Source organism: Ornithorhynchus anatinus, chromosome 1 (assembly GCF_004115215.2).
Source record: "Ornithorhynchus anatinus isolate Pmale09 chromosome 1, mOrnAna1.pri.v4, whole genome shotgun sequence".
NCBI lineage: Eukaryota > Metazoa > Chordata > Mammalia > Monotremata > Ornithorhynchidae > Ornithorhynchus > Ornithorhynchus anatinus.
This window is the reverse complement of record NC_041728.1, coordinates 128243142-128265815: the sequence shown is the minus strand read 5'-3', so window position 1 is coordinate 128265815 and position 22674 is coordinate 128243142. Positions and strand designations below refer to the sequence as shown.

The 22674-nt window shown below is 44.1% G+C and overlaps 1 protein-coding gene across 4 annotated transcripts in view; it reads right to left on the bottom strand.

Moving 5' to 3' along the window:
- The window catches only part of WDR33 (WD repeat domain 33), a 136513-nt gene that overhangs the window by 66449 nt on the left and 47390 nt on the right, over nt 1-22674 (bottom strand). For all 4 annotated transcript variants that reach the window (XM_029061590.2, XM_029061609.2, XM_029061601.2 and 1 more), the window contains 6 exons: nt 18856-19082; nt 7632-7700; nt 5959-6063; nt 3003-3098; nt 2658-2809; nt 795-892 (listed from right to left, as the gene is read on the bottom strand). In XM_029061590.2, coding sequence (XP_028917423.1) covers nt 795-892; nt 2658-2809; nt 3003-3098; nt 5959-6063; nt 7632-7700; nt 18856-19059 — 724 coding nt within the window. In that variant the 5' untranslated portion in view covers nt 19060-19082. The remainder of the gene's footprint in view (nt 1-794; nt 893-2657; nt 2810-3002; nt 3099-5958; nt 6064-7631; nt 7701-18855; nt 19083-22674) is intronic.

Sequence of the window (22674 nt, the reverse complement as noted above, 5' to 3'; positions counted from 1 at the left end):
CGAGCATGGGAGGTGACTGCTGTACCGTACGTTATTCGCTGAGCGCTTACTGTGTGCAGAGCACTGTATTAGGCGCTTGATGTCACTCCAGCACATTTAACATACGAATTTCAAATAATGTAGGATCTTGAGGAAGGGCTAATTTTTATGCAACTTGAAATGTCCAAGGGCATAAAAGCAAACAATCAAAACTCTCCTAAACAGCAGGGTGACTAATAAAAGGAGACATTCAAAAAAAGCCAACCCCCCCCCAAACTGTGGAGTGTAAAGTGAATATGTACGGTGTCTTTGAAACCCAGAAGCCGACATCTCAATATCAAGTCAGGTAAGTGTAGATAATGGTGCCTGTAAACTGCCTTTCACTCTCAGTGCTTCCTTGAAGTGTTACTGTCATGAGAATGTGAGCAATCTGAAAGTATGTTAATGTGTGGATATTTGGTGTTTATTAGTATTAAAAATGAAACACTGCTTTGCTCATAATGAAAATGGCCCCCTAGATAAAAGATATTAAAAGGAATATCTCTCTAAGAGCTGAAAACCGCGAGTAATGAAAGGACAGCCGTGTACTCAATTTCAGAGCAAAAAAGGTTTTTAGAGGACAGAAGGGAGTATTATAAGCCTGGAAACCGGGGCTAGTGAAAGGCCGTTTCCTCAAAGAGAATGTCTGTAGGATTTAAGTTAGGTATATCAAAGACAGCACGGAGACAAGCTGAAATTGTTGTACCGTTTCCACTGAATTACCAAAATCTCTTTCCCTGTTCAAATAACCCAATCAGTACTGTATGTACACATACCTCGAAGAATTCTTTCCTCATGGCAACGTAGAAAGTCCCAGATTCTAACAGTGCCGTCATCAGAGCATGTAGCAAATTTATTATCCGTGGGTGAGAAACTGTTACATGAAGACACACAGCAGGGGAAAGAAGTCAGCATTTAACAGATTATCTGTGCTTCTCAGACAGGGCAAATTAAATTGTACGGTGTAAAACACAGGATGAGGAATAAAGTAGCCATCAGTGGAGCCCTTAAAAGAGAACAGTGCAAGTTGACATATACATTTCATCAAAAGATGAATTCAGCATATTTACCCCTGATTCCAAATTTACAACTCTCTAATGAAACCAGAGAGTGCCAACTAAGAAAATTTACTCTCAATTTACCTTCAAGCCTACCAAAATACAGCATCTCTCTACAGTGTCAGCGGAAAGACGCTGCTGCTTTCAGAGCGATCCCAATGGATCTTATACCATTCCCAATATTCCCTGCCGCTGAACATAACGATGATGCTCGGTATGTTTACGGTCTTCTGCTACATTTACCTTAAAAATGGAAGAATCTCAGAAAAAAACAAGAAGGGGGAAGAGGCTGGCCATCTGGTTAATTAGGAAAAAAAAAAAAACTTCTCTAAAAATGTCTCGTTCATTGTAAAAGATTACTATGGAGAGCTTCCCCACCTCCTCCCGCAACAAGCTACCCCAAGGAAGTTGCTGCCTCAGATGAAATCTGAGAAACGAGTGGAGCTGCCCAGCTATGTGATTAAAGTCAGACCATCTCCTGCAACTAGCAAGCAGTCATTTCCTTTTTCAGTGTGAAGTGAAGGCTTAAGGAAGAATCTCATCAGTTAGCCCATCGTGTTTCCTCGAAACAGTCTTAATGATCTTAGTGACTGGGAGAGGGCCTGCTCCTTTAGGAAACTCAGTGTATGGACTAACCTAAAGCTAAGAAAGGCACGCCCTATCTGACTCTCCATCAGTACTCCGAAAGGGAAAAAGGGTGACCGCATTGGACCGTGCTTCTGTAGAAAAGTCAGCTTCTCCTCACACGGGGGTGGGCATCGCAAGGTCAGAGAACGCTGCTTAGCTTTATTCTGGGGCCGCAGCGGTTCTTCGGACCCGTCTTAGCGACATTTTTTTTTTCCGCTTTACTGTACATAGCTTTCTGGGTGATTATATTCAAATATTTTCCAACTCTCGCAGTTAATATCATTTTAACCTTCACTTTTTAAAATACACATTTTTCATAACTGATGCGTCAACACTGAATCGGGAGATTGGTCCTACAGTCTTCTTAATGGCCTGCTTACATTTTCAAAACCTGAAGAACCCATTCATTAATCCATTAATGTTTGCCACATCCAGAAGAGTTTTTTCTGTGCGGGTTTTTAGTATTATTAGTACTTTTTATTGGAAGTCTTGGCATGACCAAGCCAAGCAGTTCTTCACTTTACTTTGCTTTTATTTTGTGAGAACTCTGCAGATGTTTTATTTCTGTAGGCTTTATATTTTATTCAGTTGGATTCTTAAAAACTGAATTCTTTATTTGGAATGAAATATTCTCGTCTTACACAGTGCGTATAAAAAAGGAATAACTTATACACGTCGTTACCGTAAATACGAAGAGAAGAATACCAGTGCAAAATGCGGCAGACACATACATCTCTAACATATTGCAGAGGCTGACACTGGGACAACACTACTTCCGAAAGGTGCCGGCAGAACAGTGAGAATGTGGAAACAGAGGAAAATAGTGTGTGTAGAGTGTGCAGGAAGTTGCCCAGAATCTGACAGAACCCATGCATTTCCGTACCCAGAATACACTTAGAGAACAGTCTAACCATGACAATAGGAACTACAGAAAATGGTATATTGTGTATAAACCTGGCCTCTCTAATCGCCTCCTTATGTGCCTGGAACATCTTGACGTTGTTCATGTTGGACTGCCAATATTTCACATATCCCCCATGATCTGCTGTCAACATCCACATGTCATTGTGTGACCAGGTCATGGCCCTCACTGGACTATCGTGAGCCTGTAGGATTAGAAAAGGATCGTAAGCTACTTTTTCACAGGTTACCTCAGCCACACACAGTCAATTAGGTCAGCGATTCGGGGGTGGGGGGGGATGTTCTAGGTTAATGCATGATAATGACACAAAAGGGAAGACACGTCAACAGCATCATCCTTACTCTCAGAGAATAGCAGCAACCGAAGAATACAGTTACCTGTAATATAGTTTCGAAATTGAATGTGAGTCCATTCCACAAGGTGAACTCTCCACTAGAAGCCCCGGTGACCAACCGCCTTCCTTCGGGGGTCCACTGGAAGGAAACACAATTCATCAGACTTGTCGGGGATTCCCAGTTTCCTTCGTTAAGGCACATTCCAGAAGTGTCATGATACCCCTTATCTTTAAAACAGCCAAAGCTTCATAATCACAAAGCCAGATTGACTAGAAAGCCTTCTCGAGTTATTAACATTTCCTTGTAGTCGCGGCTCACTCGTAAGGGAAGATTAACAAGTGCTTGATACAGTCAGCTCGGTCCATGCAAGGAGAGATTCTCTACCTCTCTACGACATTCAATTCTCTTACCCATGATTTCTCTGAAACAACAAACACATACCAAACAAAATATACTGCTAACTCCGGTTTCGAGTATATTCCCGTCCTTAAACTCGGGAAGAGAACATCTCTCTCTCACAAGAATGTGCCTAAATCTAACAGCACTCCCAGTTCCCAAACCTGCGCCTTAAATGGGAATTACTAGACTACAGGAAGCAGTGTGGCCTAGTGGAAAAAGCACGGACCTGGGAGTCAGGTCCTGATCCCGGCTCCACCACTTGCCTGCTGGGTGACCTTGGGTAAGTCCATGTCCATGCGGTCCATGTCCTATGTGGGGCACAAAGTCTTAATCCCCAGTTTACGGCTGTGGTAACTGAAGGGCAGAGAAGCTATTTGCCCAAGGTCACATAGCAGACAAGTGGCAGAGCCAGGATTAGAACCCAGGTCCATGCTCTGTCCATTAGGCCATGCTGCTGCTTAAGTTCCTCCTACCAGGACTGAGAGTCCCAAGTGGGACGGGGACCTCTGTCCCATATAATTAACTTGAATCTACCCCAGCGACTAAAACAGTGCTTGACACAGAATGCTTGACAAATACATTATTATCTAAGCGCTTAAATACCATAATTACATCAGAGGTAAACGTTCTAAATACCAGATAGCCAATTACAACTTTTTGGGACAAGAAACAGTTCTTTAAAAATCTTAACTAAAGTACAAAATCTGGTTACATAAGCCACCTCTTTCCGGTTGGCAAGAGATCAGGTCCCTAAAGCATGGGTGAACAAAATGGTTTGAGGGAAGATTCTATCCAGTCTACCAATATGTCCAGCAAAAAGTTTATGTGTGTGTGTGTTTGTATACATATACATAAAATCACTACCCATAAGAATGCCAATAGCTAGTGCGGACGTAAATATTGTTCATAACTCAAAACAACCATGAAAGGCTCATTATAAAGTAAATGCCAATACCAAGTTTACTAACAGGGTTTTGTGAATACCATATAATTTAAAAGTGAAGAATGCAACAGCATTCGTTTCTTTACGTGGCTCTCCAGCCCAAATAACTATTCGCTCTTGCAATAAAGTCTTATCCCAAATTTTAATCCTTTGGGTAGATTTCCAATAGATTGAAGGAGACTATTCTTGGTTCTGTTTAGTTGCCATTGTTTTTACGAGATGTTCTTCCCCTTGACCCTATTTATTGCCATTGTTCTTGTCTGTCTCCCCCAATTAGACTGTAAGCCCGTCAAAGGGCAGGGGCTGTCTCTATCTGTTGCCGACTTGTTCATTCCAAGCGCTTAGTCCAGTGCTCTGCACATAGTAAGCACTCAATAAATACTATTGAATGAATGAATGAATGAGGCTAAACTAAGATTTATTAGCCAGATTATTTGATAAATAATTTCAACACTGATTTTGGAATAACAGAAACTTTTACTGGTCCCAAGTTCATTTCAAACAAATTTAAAGGGCTCAACACCCACCCTCCCCCCATAAAAAAAAAAGAAAAGAAAAAATAGCACCAAAAAAGTCTCACTCAGAGAACCATAGACTCTAGTCATATACCAATAGTTGAAATTTTTTAAAAATGGCTTAAGTTGGTTTTTGAGAAAAAATTGACAGAATGAATTCAGAAAACGAATTTGAATCTTTCAATTTATACTGCACGTATGCTCTTAAAAAGGCACGGTGATACAAAATAGAATTATTAGTAGTTTGTTGATATTGCAAGGGAACTGACTACAAAATTGAAGGAAAAAAAAGAAGACTCCCCATATCCCCTGAAATAGCAATCTCTTGAATTCTAATATAATTTTCAATCACATTTATTGAGAGCTTAGTGTGTGCATAGCACTGTACTAAGCACTTGGAAGAGTACGATACAACAATAAGCAAACGCTCCCTGCACAAAATGAGCGAACATAATATATGGATCACAAATGGATCATGGTCTAAGGGGGAGGAGAACTGAATCCCCATTTGACAGATGAGGCAACTGAAGCAAAGAGAAGACAAGATAATACTAGTTCACCCTAAAAGATAAACATGGAATGACTTAGTAACGGTACAAAGCCGTGACTCCTAAACATCAAGTCTAAATTTGGAATTTATTTCCATACGCTAAATTTTCTTGATTTATTCATTCATTCATTCAATAGTATTTACTGAGCGCTTACTATGTGCAGAACACTGTACTAAGCACTTGGAATGTACAAATCGGCAACAGATTTATGTGCATTTATCAGTTAGCTGACTCGGCAGTAGTAGCGGTGAAGAAGTCAGTATTTGAGTGTTTACTGTGTGCAGAGCACTGTAATAAGCGCTTGGGAGTGTGCAAGACAATATAACACATTCCCTGACCACAATAAGCTTGTGGTCTAGCAGTACTAACAGCAGTTAATAAGAGCTTAAAATGGGCAGAACACTGTTGTAAACACAGAAAAAAAATTCAAGGGTGAGAGTCCCTGGACTCCAAGAATTTCACAATCCAAGAATCATGGAGGAGAGCAAGTGGGCAACAGGAAAATAAGGCACAGTAAAAAAAACAAAAAACAAAAAACCCAATACCATAAAAAAAGGCAATCTCCAAAACGAGAATGCCACAATACTCACCCTGACAACAAACACTGGACATTTGACTTTATTGGTAGATGTCCGAACAAATTTTGTTGTTACGGCATTCATAGGATTATTCAGCATGCCTATTGGTGGGACCAACTACAGAAGGAGAACAGAAATTTAGGATTAACAAACAGTGCTAATCTGGATTAAGTTAAATATCAAACAGACCATTCTTGTGCTTTGTTCAAAACACACAAAAAAGCAGTCCCTAAAGGAAGCTCTACAATATCACCATTTTCAACAAGAGAAAATTGAAAAACGAAGCGAAGTTACATTAGAGAAGCAGCGTGACTCAGTGGAAAGAGCCCGGGCTTGGGAGTCAGAGGTCATGGGTGCAAATGCCGGCTCTGCCACTTGTCAGCTGGACGACTGTGGGCCAGTTACTTCACTTCTCTGGGCCTCAGTTACCTCATCTGTAAAATGGGGATTAACTGTGAGCCTCACGTGGGACAACCTGATGACCCTGTATCTCCCCTGGCGCTTAGAACAGGTCTCTGCACATAGTAAGCGCTTAACAAATACCAACATTATTTATTACTATTATGAGCATGGGCAATGGGAAAATCATACACTAGAAAGCCAGCAGACTGCAATTCCAGCCTTTGATGATGCTTCCAAGATCCAAAGATCCATTCCACCAGAGGGTCACAAAGGTATTCAACAGTGAGATATACGGGGTTTAGGCCAATATAGCAGTAGTAATAGTGTTTATTACTCACTTACTGTGTGCAGACCCCCATACTAAGCACCGGAAAACAATACACTGGCACATAGTAAGGGTTTAACAAATACCACTAAAAAATAAATCCTAGAGGTGGGAAATTCCATACACAGTCCCCATGGGGGAGAGAAGCTCACAATCTAATAAAAAGGGGGAGAGAGGATTAATGACAGACTCATAAAGAATATAGTTCTACTTCTTTAAGCATTCCCAGAAGAAGCCAATTCCTTTTACCGTGACTTTTTTTTTCCTCCAAGGTATCTGTTAAGCTCTTACCATGTGTCAGGTACTTTACTAAGTGTTGAAATAGATATAAGATCATTGGGTTGGACCCGGTCCCTGTCCCATTTAAGACTAACGGTCATTAATCCCCATTTTGGAGCTGAGGGAACTGAGGCACAGGGAAGTAGCTAAGAGGTAGATTAGAAGCTCTCTGCCCGTGCTTCTTCCATTACTCCTACAGGGCTCAGTGAGTTAAGAAACTGTGTGAATGCAAACCTTAAAACTTGTAACTGTAATAATAACAATGTTGGTATTTAAGCGCTTACTATGCGCAGAACACTGTTCTAAGCGCTGGGGTAGATACAGGATAATCAGGTTGTCCCACGTGGGGCTCAAAGTCTTCGTCCCCATTTTACAGATGAGGTAACTGAGGCCCAGAGAAGTTAAGTGACTTGTCTACAGTCACCCAGCTGACAAGCGGCGGAGCCAAGATTAGAACCCGTGACCTCTTACTGCCAAGCCCAGGCTCTTTCCACTGAGCCACGCTGCTTCAAAAACTGAAGGCTTTTGTTCCCAGGGAAGGGAGAAACTCTTTCGATGACAAGAAGGTAAATAACAACCGCTCCTCCTTAGGACCAAGACAAGTTATTTGGCAATGTCCCAGACATCCCCTGTTCTACGTGGGGTCTTTAACTCTACCAGTACAAGGGGCTTCACTTACATCATTGTAATATCCAGCATCGGGTTGGATGGCTCGCATATCTCGCTGATCTCTCTGCCATACTCTGTTCTGTTTATGAGAAAATCAGTTTGGTTAGAACAGTGCTTGTATTTTTAATGGAGTTATAACAGAAGATCACATAGTAGAAGGAAATTTGAATTTCTTATTAAATGTTAAGTGCTAGGAATAAGAATGATATCTGAATATAGCAACTGAATATTGTGTCTGAGTTTGTGGAGGAAGTGCCGTGGAACAAACTGGGTGGAAATCCAGATGCCACGCCCATTCTGGCCACGCCACCTTCATCCTCACAAGCTATAATTAATACTACTCACCCCTTTGCTCAAGAGCATTTCTTCTTCCTCATCAATTCCCCCGCCCATTGCTTCCAACAACTTTTAATTCCCTCCTAAAATCTGCAGTGACTCCACTTCCCCTTCTCTCATCTCTGTGCCAATTTATTCGGTGACAAAAAAGGGTATAAGAGGATGCTGTGCAATCTCCCATTTCCTCTTGCCTCCAAGAAATCTCTTTTTATGGGTGGCCCATTAACACATGCAACGCAACATAATCAAAACTGAACCCCACTTCTCTTCCAAACCTACTCCTCCCACCTTTCCCATCATTGAAGACAACAAGCTTCGTTCTTCTCTTCGATTGTATTGAGCGCTTACTGTGTGCAGAGGACTGCACTAAGCATTTGGGAGAGTACAATCTAACAGTAAGCAGAAACATTCCCCGCCCACAACGAGCTTACAGTCTAGAGGACCATCCTCCCTGTCTCACAAACCTTGCAACCAGGGCATTAGCCTTAACTCTCTCCTTCACCCAAGCACCATTCGGTTCTTCCTTCACATTTCTGTGAGGCAGAAATTAGAATTAGAGAAGCAGCATGGCTCAGGGGAAAGAGCCCAGGCTTGGGAGCCGGAGGTCACGGGTTTGAATCCCGGCTCCACCGCTTGTCAGCTGGGTGACTGTGGCAAGTCACTTCACCCCTCTGGGCTTCAGTTCCCTCATCTGTAAAATGGGGACTAAGACTGTGAGCCTCACGTGGGACAACCTGATTACCCTGTATCTATTCCAGCGCTTAGAACAGTGCTGGGCACATAGTAGCGCTTAACAAATACCAACATTATTATTATTTCTGGAATCCACTTCTTCCTCTCCACTGAAACGGTCACATCCCATCTCTTCTCCTATTATCCTGCTCATACTTCACTCCAATGCTCAAATCATTTGAAAAACAAACCAAAAACAACCCCTTCTACACAGATCTACCCACTCTTCAAAAACCTCCAGTGGTTGTCCATTCATTCATCAAGCAGAAACTCCTCATCAACAGCATTAAGGAATCAATCATATTTACTGAGCACCAACTGTGTGGAGATCACTGTACCAAGTGCTTGGGAGAGTACAGCAGTTTGGATGTGGAGGAAAGGGCATGAGGGTGATGGTAGAACCAACAGGCCACAGTGACAGGCTGAATACGTAGGTTGAATGAGAAAGATGATTCGAGGATAATGCCAAGGTTAGAGGAGTGGAGAATGTGGGCTGCGTTCTAGCAGAGCAGCAAAGTTAAGTAGGAGGGAGAGAGATGACTGAATGGCCCAAAGCTGATGGTAAGGAGTTTCTCATGGCAATGCTTTTGAAATTTGCATCTTCGGCCACAGTCCTTTCCAGGTTCTCCATTTACTGCTCTAGTTTTTCCTTCTAACTCTCCTTTGCTGATCATTTCTCTGCCTCTTAACCGGTAATTCTGGGTTTCAGGCAAGACATCATTCTGGGTTTCCTCTTCTCATTGTACGATCACTCTTTTGGCAAGCATCAAACAGAAACTCCTTAACCTCTGCTTTGAGGCACTTCATCAGCTCTCTCCCTTCTATCTAACCTCGCGGATAGCCTTCTACAACCCAGCCCGCGCCCACTCGCTCCTCTAATGCCAACCTACTCACTGTACCTCCATCTCACCTTCCTCCCCGCAGAACCCTTGCCCTCATCCGCCCTCTCCCCTTTCATAACTGCCAGACCACCACTCTCTTCATCTTCAAAGCCCTTCTAACATAATTATTTTCTCCAAGACACCTTCCCTATATCCTTACTTCCCTTATTCACCTCCCATCTGTGTCACCTACGCATTTGAGTCTGTACCATTTAGGCGCTTTTATATATTTGCCCCACCCCCACTGCACTTTTGTAGACATCCACCTGAAATTGATTTTGATAATCACAATAATGATGATGATGATGGCATTTGTTAAGCGCTATGTGCAAAGCACTGTTCTAAGCGCTGGGGAGGATACAAGGTGATCAGGTTGTCCCACGTGGGGCTCAGTCTTGATCCCCATTTTACAGATGTCTATCTCCCCCTCTAGTCTCTAAGCTCCTTATGGGCGGGACTGTGTTTCCTTGTTCTTTTAAGTTGCATTTTGCTAAGCGCTCTTTGCACACAGCAGGTAATCCATCAGTGGTATTCACTGAGCACTTACCATGCACAGAGCACTGTATTACAAGCTTGGGAGTGTACAATACAACAGAATTAGTGGGCGCATTCCCATCACGAACTTAATAAATAGCACTGATCGCTCGGTTGATCGATCCACTCCCTCAGCTTCGAATAACATCTCTACATGGATGACTCCCAAATCTACCTCACTGCTACTCCGGAACATTTCCCTTCTCCGTAATCTTGCATTTCCTTCTGCCTTCAGGATATCTCTAGGCAAAAATCTTGCCTGAACCTCAAGTCCAACATGGACAGAACTGAACTCCTCATCTTCCCTCAATCATCTCCTTCACTTTAACTTTCTCACCAGAGTTGACACCCACCACCGCCGCCATCCCGGTCCCTCTGAAGCCCGAAAGTGTAGCATCGTGACTGACTCCTCTGTCACCAAATTCTCTCGGTTTTCGTTCTGCAGTATTTCCAGGACCTGCCTTTCCTTTCCATCCAAATGTCCAGCGTTCTGGTCGAAGTACTGCGGCACCGTCTGGCTTGACTATCTGGCTTGACTACTGCACCACCCCCGGACCGTGAGTTCACTGTGGGCAGGGAATCCGTCTCCCAACTCTATTGCACTTTCCCAAACGCCTCGGTACAGTGCTCTGCACACAGTGACTGATTCATCAGCTTCCTCACTGACCTCCTGCCTACAGTGGCTCCTTCCTCCAGTCGCTGTCCTCTTACACCAACTTATCTTGGACATTTACACTCAGTGTGTCTCAACTTTAACCATCCACCCTTGCTCACATCTTTCCTCCTACCTGCAACTCCGTCCCATCTCCGACCACCATTCACCCCACCTTCGAAGCTCTACTAAAGTCACACCTCCCCCAAGAAGCCTTCCCCGACTAATCGTTCGTCTCACCCTATTTTCCCTCCCTTCTGCATCAACTATGCCCTTGAATCCAAGTCCCCTATGGTTTTACATACCCCCATAACACTTAGGCACCTATTTTCAGCCTCTGCTTCCCCTACTTTTAGAGAAGGAGCGTGGCTCAGTGGAAAGAGCCCGGGCTTGGGAGTCAGAGGTCATGGGTTCTAATCCCGGCTCCACTGCTTGTCAGCTGTGTGACTCTGGGCAAGTCACTTCATTTCTCTGGGCCTCAGTGACTCATCTCTAAAATGGGGATGAAGACTGGGAGCCCCAAGTGGGACAACCTGATCACCTTGTATCCCCCAAGCGCTTAGAACAGTGCTTTGCACATAGTAAAGTGCTTAACAAATACCAACATTATTATTACTATTACATTTATTATTACTGTCACTATTATTATGGCACTTGTTAAGCGCTAACTATATGTCAAGCACTGTTCAAGTGCTGAGGTGGATACAAGTTAATCAAGTTGGATACAGTCCTTGTTCCATATGGGCTCATAGTCCAAGTAGGAGGGAAGGCAGGGATTGAATGAATCCCCTTTTACAGTTGAGGAAACTGAGGCACAGAAGTTAAGTGACTTCCCAAAGTTACCCAGCAGCCAAATGGCAGAGCCAGGACTAGAACCCAGGTCCTTTGACTCCCAAGCCGGGCTCTTTCCACTAGGCCATGCTGCTTCTTTATTTTAATGTCTCAATCCCCAACTAGAATGAATGCTCCTTGAGGGAAAGGATGTTTTATTCTGCATAAAGTGTTCAATAAATACCAGACTGTCAATCTGCACACATCTCCCCACTTCAACAACCTCAAATAGTCACCCGTTATCTTCCCATCTATCAGGAATGGCTTCTAAGGCACTCGATTAGCTCTTTTCCCCATACTTATCCACCCTTCTTCCCCGACACCCCGGCTCACACTCCTCATTCCTCATTTAAGAATAACCAACTCACCGTGCCTGGTTCTTGGCTCTCCCCCGTACTGCCCTCTTCCTCACGTTCTCTCCTTCGTCGGGAACGCCCTCTCTCTTCAGATACAGCGGACCGCACCTCTCCCAATTTATAAATCCCTTCTGAAAGCACACCTCCTTCAAGGGACCTTCTCCAATTAATTTCTAATCCCAACTGCCACTTCAGATATCTCTCATCCCTTAAGTGTACGCTCGCTCTTTTGTGGAACACGTATATACCATATATGCCCTATTATTTAAGCACTAACTCACATTCATATCTTTTCAGGGTCGCACCTGGAGAGTTTCCAGTCCTCTACCAGTCTCGTCTACGGGAGGGAGGGTCAAGCAGAGGCCTTTCCATTCCATTCCCAGCTTGGCCGGTGGCTAGCAAGGGGCAGGCCGTCTGCTACAAGTCAAAACTCCTCTATGCTGGGCAACAGCGGCATGGGAGAGAGTCGAGGGAGGAGACTCAAGTTTGCTGCGCGGAAAGAGGCAATGGTAAAACGCTTCCGTATTTTTTACCAAGAAAACTCTATGGATTCACTACCGGAACGACTGCCGGTGAAGGTGGAGAGATGTGTCCGTGGTGTCCCTATGGGTCGGAAATGACTCGACAGCATGAGACAACTCACATTCATATCACCTTCCCTGTTCCTCCAATCTGTGGTTTATTTTAGTGTCTGACTAACCCCACTAGATTATAAACTCCTTGAGTAGAGGAATTATTTCTACCATGTTCTCTCAAGGACCTAGTATAGCTCTCTGTGTCAAGAAGAGTGTCTCCCACTCTCTACTGATTTTAATGAGCTAAAAAGAGCTGAGTTTACCAGTCATGTGCTTAATAAAATATAGAGTACGTTTGCTATGAGTTGAATTAGTATTTTAATAGCAACATTCAGTTACATCAAAACTGAGTTCAAACTACGACACTATAAACTCAAAGTCAGAAATTTTTGTCCATTACTTTCTTTACAACTCCTTAAACAACTAGTTGGGTGTGGTGCTTTAGACACAGCAGGTAATCAATTAATGGTATTTACTGAGTGTTTACTGTGTACAGTGCAGGGCACTGAACTAGACGTTTGGGAGAGTTCAACAGAGTAGGTAGACCCGATTCCTGACCAGAAGGAATTTACAGACTAGAGCAGACAGACAATAAAATAAATTATAGAGGGGCATGTACACAGGTACTATAGGGCTGTGGAGGGGAGTGAATAGGAAAGCGTTTAATGATCACAGACTCGAGTGCATAAGCGGCACATAAGGGAGGGGTTGTGAATGCTCAATAAATACCGACGATGATGATGAGAAAAACAAGATGGAGATACAGTGAGTAAATTGGTGTCAGAGGAATGAAGTGTATGGGTCACTGCTAGCAGGGAACATGTCTACCAACTCCGCTATATTGTACACGCCCATGTGCTTAGTACAATGTTCTGCACATAATAAGCACTCAAATAGGACTGACTGATGGAAGGCTGGACTATAGTAGGAGATCAGGGAGGTAAGGTAGGAGGGGGAGAGCTGATTAAATGCTTTCACGTCACTGGTATGGTGTTTTTATTTGCTGTGGCGATGGATAGACAATCACTGGAGGGTTTTAAAGAGAGGAGTTATGGACTGAACGTTTTTGTTTATAATAATAACATTGGAATTTCTTAAGCGCTTACTAGTTGCCAAGCACTGTTCTAAGCGCTGGGGGAGATACAAGGTAATCAGGTTCTCCCACGTGGGGCTCACAGTCTTCACCCCCATTTTCCAGATGAGGTAACTGAGACACAGAGAAGTTAAGTGACCGGCCCAAGCTCACACAGCTGACAAGCGGTGGAGCCGGGATTAGAACCCACGACCTCTGACTCCCAAGCCCGGGCTCTTTCCACTGAGCCATGCTGTTTCTCATTTTTAGAAAAATGAACTGGGCAGCTCAGTTAAGAATGGACTGGAGAGGAGAAACAGGAGGTAGGAAGGTCAGCAAGGATGGAGATCAACAAGTGGGGAGGCGGGCGGCGGTACCAGCACACTGAAAAGGTAGGAACGTTTTATTTTACGTGCAAGAAAAGTGCACGTAAAATAAAAGTCACCACCAACCGCACCCAGAAAGCGGTTGTTGGTCTCGGCCAGCTATTTTTCAGAGTTCCTGTTGGGCCTGCCCATGGCGTCCTAGGTGGTACCTTCAATCAGAAGTCTTCATCATCGATAACATAGCTCCAGCGAGCGGAACCTAAAACCCACGTCTTCTGATTCCCAAACCAGGGGTTTTCCACCACTGTAACTTAACGGCAGGGCTCAAGATGTCAGTAACTGGCTTTTAAGGTGTGGGGTGTCTTAGGATCACATAGTCGCTTATTTATTATTTAAAGGAAGAAAGCTAGCATTGGCAATCTTACTAAGCAAAGTGAGGTGACAAATGGAGGTGACTGAGGCAAAAGGTATTTTTCATAATTATCTGGGTGCTTACAAATCATTTTTTCTTGGCCTAAGAGACCAATCACCAACTTTCACAATGCAAACTGCAGCTTTAGATAATTAACCACTTTAGCACGGCACACTTGGCCTAAAACTCCACTTAAAGCTCCAAAAAAGGAAGCAGAACACAATTAGACAGAGATATAGAAGATCCAGTAAAGAGCAAAGGCAAACAAATGTATTGGGAAAATAAAATTCAGTGGGTAAGTTGGGTGGGTGCATTCAACTGTGGATGTGATGGGTGTAAATTCCTAATTTCTAAATCGAATTTCCCCCCTTAGAGTTTAAAATTGCACACTTTAAGTTCCCTCAGATTAAAAATAGTAAATTTCTAAATTTTCCGGGCTTTAAATAAATCAGGTCTTATTTTGGGCAAGGAAAACACCGTGCCACAAAATATGAGTTAACATGAAAATCAGTTTTAAATTCACCGATTTTGTCATCTGACTAAAGCAGTGCTTCCATTTTCCCACCCTTTCCATCCTCCTTTCCACCTTATCTATGCCCTTGGATCTGTATCCCTCAAGCACTTTGATACTCATCCCACCCCTCCCACCTTCAAAGCACTTATATACATATTCTTATATTCTGCCATTTCCCCTTTATGTAGTTTATTTTAATGCCTGTCTTCCCCACCAGACCGTAAACTCGAGAGAAGAAATAATGTCTCTGAATCCTACTGAATTTCATCCTTTCCAAATAGTACAGTGCTCTCCAAGGGAAAGCATTCAAAGAATGCCGCTGAAGATTGATGCTTCATTAATTTTGGTTTTAAACAAAAATTGTAGAAAATGAAATGATAATTATTCCAACTTTCCCAGTTCGATTCCAACATTAGGTAGTTTGGAGTTCGGCAAAGATGAAATGATTAAACTTAAATGCCTTGAATAATTCACAATTTAAAAATTGTACATTCTCTTGATTAAACTCCAACTTTAGGGATGCCCTCTCAGAAAGTTTCCCTTCTTTTACTTCCTTCTCATTTTTAAAAAATAAAGCATATTGAAAAAGCTTGCTTTGAAGGTGTGCTTGAAGAAAATGGTGAGCTGGTAAAGCAGACAGGTTTGCACTGTAAGTACTGTTTTAGTTTTTAACTGCAAAAATATCACACTGGCCTTGATAAACACGGGACAGATCCTAAATTCTTACGATTTAAGATTTTAAAGTGAAGCACTAATAATAATAATACTAACGATGTTGGTATTTGTTAAGTGCTTACTATGTGCAGAGGACTGTTCTAAACGCTGGGGTAGATACAGGGTAATCAGGTTGTCCCAGGTGGGGCTCACAGTTAACCCCTATTTGACAGCTGAGGGAACTGAGGCACAGAGATGTGAAGTGACTTGCCCACAGTCACCCAGCTGACAAGTGGCAGAGCAGGAATTTGAACCCATGACCTCTGACTCCCAAACCCGGGCTCTTTCCACTGAGCCACGCTGCTTCTCTAATTATTTCCCTCATGCAAAACAATGGGGATCTGATGCTCTGTCACAGATTATCTATTCTCCTAATGTGAGATGTGCACCAAAAATAGTTTTCTAACAAATACTTCTGTTTGGTAGTATGGAACATTTCTGCCGATTGCAACCGTGCTGACGTTAATTTCAAGAAGCCCTATTAGTATTTGATTTTAATCAGTTCATAAAGTGCAAATGCCAATGGTGTGTGGAGTATATTAAGGGCACACAAATATCAGAAGAACTGTGGCATTCGCTAAGCACTTACTACATGCCAAGCACCGTTCTAAGCCCTGGGATAGACACGAGTTAATCAGGTCAGACATGGTCCCGATCCCACCAGGGGCTCCCAGTCAAAAACGGAGGGAGAACGAGAATGGAATCCCCATTTTACAGATGAGGAAACGGGCACCGAGAAGGGACGTGATCTGCTCAAGGTCACACAGCAGGTAGTCGGCAGAATAAGAATTAGAACCCAGGTCCTCTTGGCTCCCAGCCCCATGCACTTTCCCCTAGGCCACGGGGCTTTGTGCTGTGAAGACTTTTGGGTCAGACACAGATTCTAGTCTTTGTTGCACTGCAGCAAAGTTCACCAGCAGCAGAAGGAGCATTTGCACACAGAGCATACCTTCTCAAAAATAAACCTGGCTGCAGAAGTTCTCCCGGGTTTTCCAACGACTCGCCAGCATCTGCTGTGCCAACGGGACCGGGTGAATCTACAAACTTAACCTAGGCCACTACGCATTAATCGATGGCTTTTATTGAGCGCCTCCTCCGTGACGAGCACCGTACTGTGTGTTTAGAGGCCAGACCATAAATCCCCCCAGTTGTAAAACGACGTGGAAATTAAAGACGGCAAACCTCCTCAACCAGGGGTGCCACACCGGGGACCTTGATTTTATAGATGGCCTGATTTCCAAAAAGCCCTTTCACATTATTTAGGACATTTTCTGTCCTTATCACACTGCTGTGAGGTACCCAGGTTAAGTAAGTGTGGCATTTGTTAAGCACTGTTGGGAGAGCTGGGTAGATGCAAGCTACCCCAAGTAGAGAAAAGTAGGTATCATTATCCCCAGTTGGTAGGTGAGGAAACAGAAGACTTGCCCCAAATCACTCAGCAGGCTTGAACTGCCCGCCTCTCAGGCACGTATTCTCTTCACCATACTACGCTCCTTCCTCCCTGCGCTTTGAAGGTAGAGGTGAACTCCTCAGCAACGCATTATGCCAACGGTTAATACCTCATTATCCGCCCTTCTCTCTTTCTCCTCACAGGAGGAAATGACGTCTCTTCACCTTGTCAACCAAAGATGTTGGACATTTTGCCGGCCTTGCCGGAACCTTCTTTCTGGCCCTTGTTCTACTCTCTCCTACCTCCAACTCCCTCCCCAAGGCTTTCCTCCTACCTGGAGCTCCCTCTTCTTTCAAATCCAAACCACAACTATCCTTATATGCCCCCTTACACACTTATGCACCCCCAGCCCCCCTTAACTCTTCTGGACACATCACTTTACAAATACTTCTGGTTAAGCATTTACTCATCCACCTCTCCACCAATATCCAATCAATTTCCTCTTTTCCCCTCCTTTAACAGATTTTGCGTCCGTCTCTACCATGCAAACTCTTTTGAGGGCCGGGACTCTATCAACTAGTCCTACTGTCCAAGCAGTTAATACAGTGCTCTGCACAGAGTAATGTTCAATAAATAGCATTGATTGATAAAGAAGAGGAAGTGGTATTTAGTAATCCATTTGTAAAACTGCCACAGATCCTTAAGACAGTGATGATCTTAAGAATGCTTTATGAAGAGATAGCCTACCAGCAGAAGTAGTGTTTAGTGAGCACCGACTGGGTGCAGTACACTGTACTAAGCACTTGAGAACCACAAAACGAGTAAGTGTTACATTCCACAAGAATTATATACTCTCATGAGGGCACATAAAACATATTTACGGAGTAATCGAAATAACCGAACAAATGAATAAACGTATTTGCATAAGTGCTGCGTATGATGCGTTCGTAAGTGGTGGGGTGAAAGATGGGTTCAGATGTTGCAGAGGAATGGGAATTAAGAGGGACAGGTATGTTGGAAGAGGTGGGCTTTAAATACGGGAATGTTGTGCTATGAGGGGAATTCTGAGGCAGGAAAGAGCACGCGTAAGGTGCAGTTAGGTGGTCGCCTTTGGGGAGAGACACGAAGAGAGACGGCTGGGGAGTAAGCGGATGAAAGGAAGCAAACAAGGTGGAGTGAATTAGTGAAGAGCCTTGACGCCAACCGTGATAAGTTTTTGAGGCAGTGGGACTTGACGCAGCCTGCGATACAGACCGCACAGGACGAGGCTGGAGGCGGGGAGGCCAACACAACAGTCGACCTCACAGACCTCAGGGAGGAGGGAAGAGGCAGCTCCTTCTGGGCAAGGAATGTGTCTACCAAATCTGTTACTTTCCCAAGCGCTCAGTGCGGGGTTCTGCACATAGTAAGGGCTCGATAAATACCCCCGACCGACTGACGGAGGGACCTATTTGGCAGTGGACTGAAGGCGAGGACTGAAAGATAGTGAGAGGGCCAGAAGAACCCGGGGGATCCTAGGGTCTGGGAGAGGGAAGATGGTGATGATAGGAACTGAGAGACATTTAGAAGGAAGAAGAGATGCTGGAGAAAAGGTGAGCAGCTTAGTTTGAGACATATTAGTTTGAGATGATGTGGGGACATCCAAGGGGAGATGCCAAATCATCATCATCGATGGTATTTATTAATTCATTCATTCAATCGTGTTTATTTACTGTGTGCAGAGCACTGTTTTAAGCACTTGGGAGAGGACAATATAACAGAGTCGGTAAGCACGTTCCCTGCCCGCAATAAGCTTACAGCCTAGAGGGCCGTCTAGATGTCGTGAAGGCAGAAGGAACTGTGGAATTTAAATCAGATGAGGTCAGGGCTGGACCCAGTTCCAATATGGCAAAAAAACCCCGGCACTGACCTCCAAGTATTTGATTACAGAAGGATTGTAGTCGATGGTTTTTCGGTTCACAGCCTTTCTCATCCGCTTCCCATCAAAGGTGAGCTGCTGCATTGCCTGCTGCTGTGCAAAGTCAGGTCGTTTATAGAACAGCTGCCGAGGGGCTTGGTGTTGGAACCTGGGCATGTGGAAAAATCGAGGTGGAGAACCAATTTCCGTAGCCATGTTGGCAATTTCTTTCTAGGACACTGGAAAAAAAAGAGACAAGGAAATTAGATTTATTTTCGGCACAGCACAAACATTTTCCTCAAAACTGCTTTTTTTGGAAAGAGATCACTCGATTGTACTAGAAGTCTGAAATTGGATAAACAACATTATTAAAGAGAAACCAAGAGAAATGAAATTTTCAAACTGCAGATACGCATGACAGTGTAAAGCACCGAATTCCCCAGAACATTAACAAAGGATCGGTTTTCTCAAGAGAGGTAGCACTCGGGTTCAGCACGACCGGGGATAAGATTAAGCTATCAATATCCCAAGTCTCTGCGTTTATTAGAGAGTAGAAAAGTTTTTAACTATTCGTAATAGCTTCAGAATTCATTTAAATTGATCTGTACCTAAAAAGCTACCTGAATATACAATAACATTCAACAATTCTTAAAAGTAGGAGAGTTATCTCATGGACAGCTAAAATACTTGAAGGCATTTTTCTTGTCGGTATACAACCGTTTTGCTTTTAAAGAAATTGCCAGGGGTCCTCTGCGACTTGAGAATACCGTATTACAACACTAAGATGAGGCTCAGGGGAAGTAAGGGGACCCTTGCCCCCTCTCTTCTCTCCTTCTACTCCCCACCCCGCACCTCCGCTCCTGGGCCGCTCACCTCTTCACCGTCCCCAGTTAGCGCCTGACCCACCGTCGACTCCTGGGCCAGGTCCTACCGCTGACCTGGAATGCCCTCCCTCCTCACCTCTGCCAAACTAACTCTCTTCCCCTCTTCATAGCCCTACTGAGAGCTCACCTCCTCCAAGAGGCCTTCCCAGACAAAGCTTCTCCTTTTCCCTCTACTCCTTCCCCCTTCCACCCCTCCGGCTAAGCCCCCTTTCCCTCTGCTCCTCCCCATCTCCCTTCCCCTCAACACTGTACTCAATTTGTATATATTTTTATTACCCTATTTGTTTTGTTAGTGAGGTGTCCATCCCTTTGATTCTATTTACCGTGATTAAGTTGTCTTGTTTTTGTCCGTCTATCTCCCCCGAATAGACCGTGAGCCCGTCGATTGTCTCTATCTGTTGCCGAATTGTCCATTCCAAGCGCTTAGTACAGTGCTCTGCACATAGTAAGCGCTCAATAAATACCATCAAATGAATGAGTTACGAGAAGTTACAGAGAATAGGAAATAAATAGCAGAAAGATGAAAAAGAGCTGGAGCAGTTATGCTAGTTTTCTGCTCTAGCCTGACTCCATATTTCTTTAGCCCCAGTATTTAGCGGCTGGATTTTCCTCGGCACAGACGGGGTGGGGGAAACAACTGTAAGCCCGTCAATGGGCAGGGACTGTCTCTATCCGTTGCCGATATGTACGTTCCAAACGCTTAGTACAATACTCCGCACATAGTCAGCGCTCAATAAATACTATTGAATGAATGAATGAACCAGGAGTACGGCTAAGTTTGGGGGGAGGGGAGCTATATCATCTGTGGTAAAGGTGTCTGACCGAGACGATAGACTGTGAGCTCACTGTGGGCAGGGAATGTCACTGTTTATTGCTTGCTGTATTTGCTGTAACTTTCCTAAATGTTTAGTACAGTGCTCTGTACCCAATAAACGCTCAGTATACGACTGAATGAATAAATGAGGAGTCATCTCGGGGCATCTTGTAAGATGGATGGACGGGCTGAACGGGGATCCTGAAAAACAGCTGGCAAGCATAGGCTGCAGTGGCTACCGAGGAGGCTATCCTGTCAACTCCCTGCTGATAATAATAATAATGATTTTGGTATTTGTTAAGCGCTTACTATGTGCCAAACACTGTTCTAAGCGCTGGGTAGATACCAGGTCATCCCACGTGGGGCTCACAGTCTTCATCCCCATTTTACAGTTGAGGGAACTGAGAAGTGACTTACCCAAAGTCCCACAGCTGACAGGTGGCGGAGCCGGGATTAGAACCCACGACTTCTGACTCCCAAGCCCGGGCTCCTTCCACTAAGCCACACTGATCTCTGTACCCTATCTGCCCACCCGCGGCACCCACTACGCCGACGAGAATAAGACTGGCGGGGGCGAGAAGCCAAGTAGCCCCGCGCATGCCATTAGCAGAAACTGCTTCATGCAGGATGTCAGTCACAAGACCTTGGTGACTGACTACTGGCGCTTGACTGCCGCTGGGCTGAAGACTTCTCCGTCTTCATCCCACCTGTGCTTTGCATCAGTTGTGGAAATTAGTCTACAAGCCACCAACAGTCGGAATAAGCGGTTCACCTTTGCTATCGGCAAAGGGACTGGAAGGACTGGGCTCAGCATTATGCTCAGCAAATGTGGTGCTCCAAAATTGTTCACGTGTAAAACTCGATATCCTTGAAATGTTTTTAGAATGAGGAAGGTACCTCTTCTTTCAAACAGAAAAGAAGATTTACAGAAGCAGACAACTTTAAGGTTCAAGCAATGGAGCGGCTTTACAAAGCTGCTGCAGAGAATGGGGATTAACTCCCATTTAGTGCCCTAAACACAGTTTGATTTGTCCACTATCCCAACTTGTCTTACAATAGTTATTCATTCAATCGTATTTACTGAGAGCTTACTGTGTGCAGAGCACTGTACTAAGCGCTTGGAACGTACGACTCGGCAACAGATAGAGACAATCCCTGTCCAATGATGGGCTCACAGTCTAAACGGGGAAGACATGCAGCAAAGCAAAACAGAACAAAACAAAACGAGTACGGGATCTGGACCTACAAATTATTCCTGGGACAAAAATCTTCCAAGAAAATGAGGGGCAAGGATAATGCAACTGCACTCTTAAAGGACTTAAAAGCACATTATATATAATTAGGACTAATAGGATAATAATAGTAATAATGGCATGTTAATTTGCTAATGGGGTGGAAGGAGAATCAGGAATCAAGTTAGGGTTGCTATTTCACAAGAGGTTAACAATTTGAGTAGGTGGGAAAAGAGGTACTGAACCTCCATTTTAAGGAGGAGGAAACTGAGGCACAGAGAAACTAAGTGATTTACCCACAGTCACACAGCAGGCAAATGGCAGCGTCAGTATTAGAACCCAGGCCCGTGTTCTTTCCGGTAGGCATACTGCTTCTAAATCAATACATAAGGAATTGGTGGCTGGGTTCTTCAGGGAAACGAGTGACCTCGTGGAGAGAGCATTGGCTTAGGAGTCAACGAACCCCTCTCCTAAACCCAGCTCTATCACTTGCCTACTGTCTCCATGGAATAACTCACTTAAATTCTCTATGCCTCAGTTTTCCCATTTGTAAAATGGAAACTTGATAACTGTTCTTCGTCCTACATGGTGTGGTGGATAGAGCACGGGCCCGGGAGTCGAGAGGTCATGGGTTCTAATAATCCAGGCTCCATTGCTTCCCTGTTGCGTGACCTTAAGCAAGTCACTTCACTTTTCTGGGCCTCAGTTACCTCGCCTGGAAAATGGGGATTAAGACTGTGAGTCTTATGCGGGACAGAAACTGTGTTCAACCCGATTTGCTTGTGTCTACCCCCAGCAGTTAGTACAGTGCCTGGTACAAAGGGAACACTTAACAAATGCTTTAATTATTATTATTAGACAGTGAGCCCACTTTGGGACAGGGACTGTATCTGCCCTGATT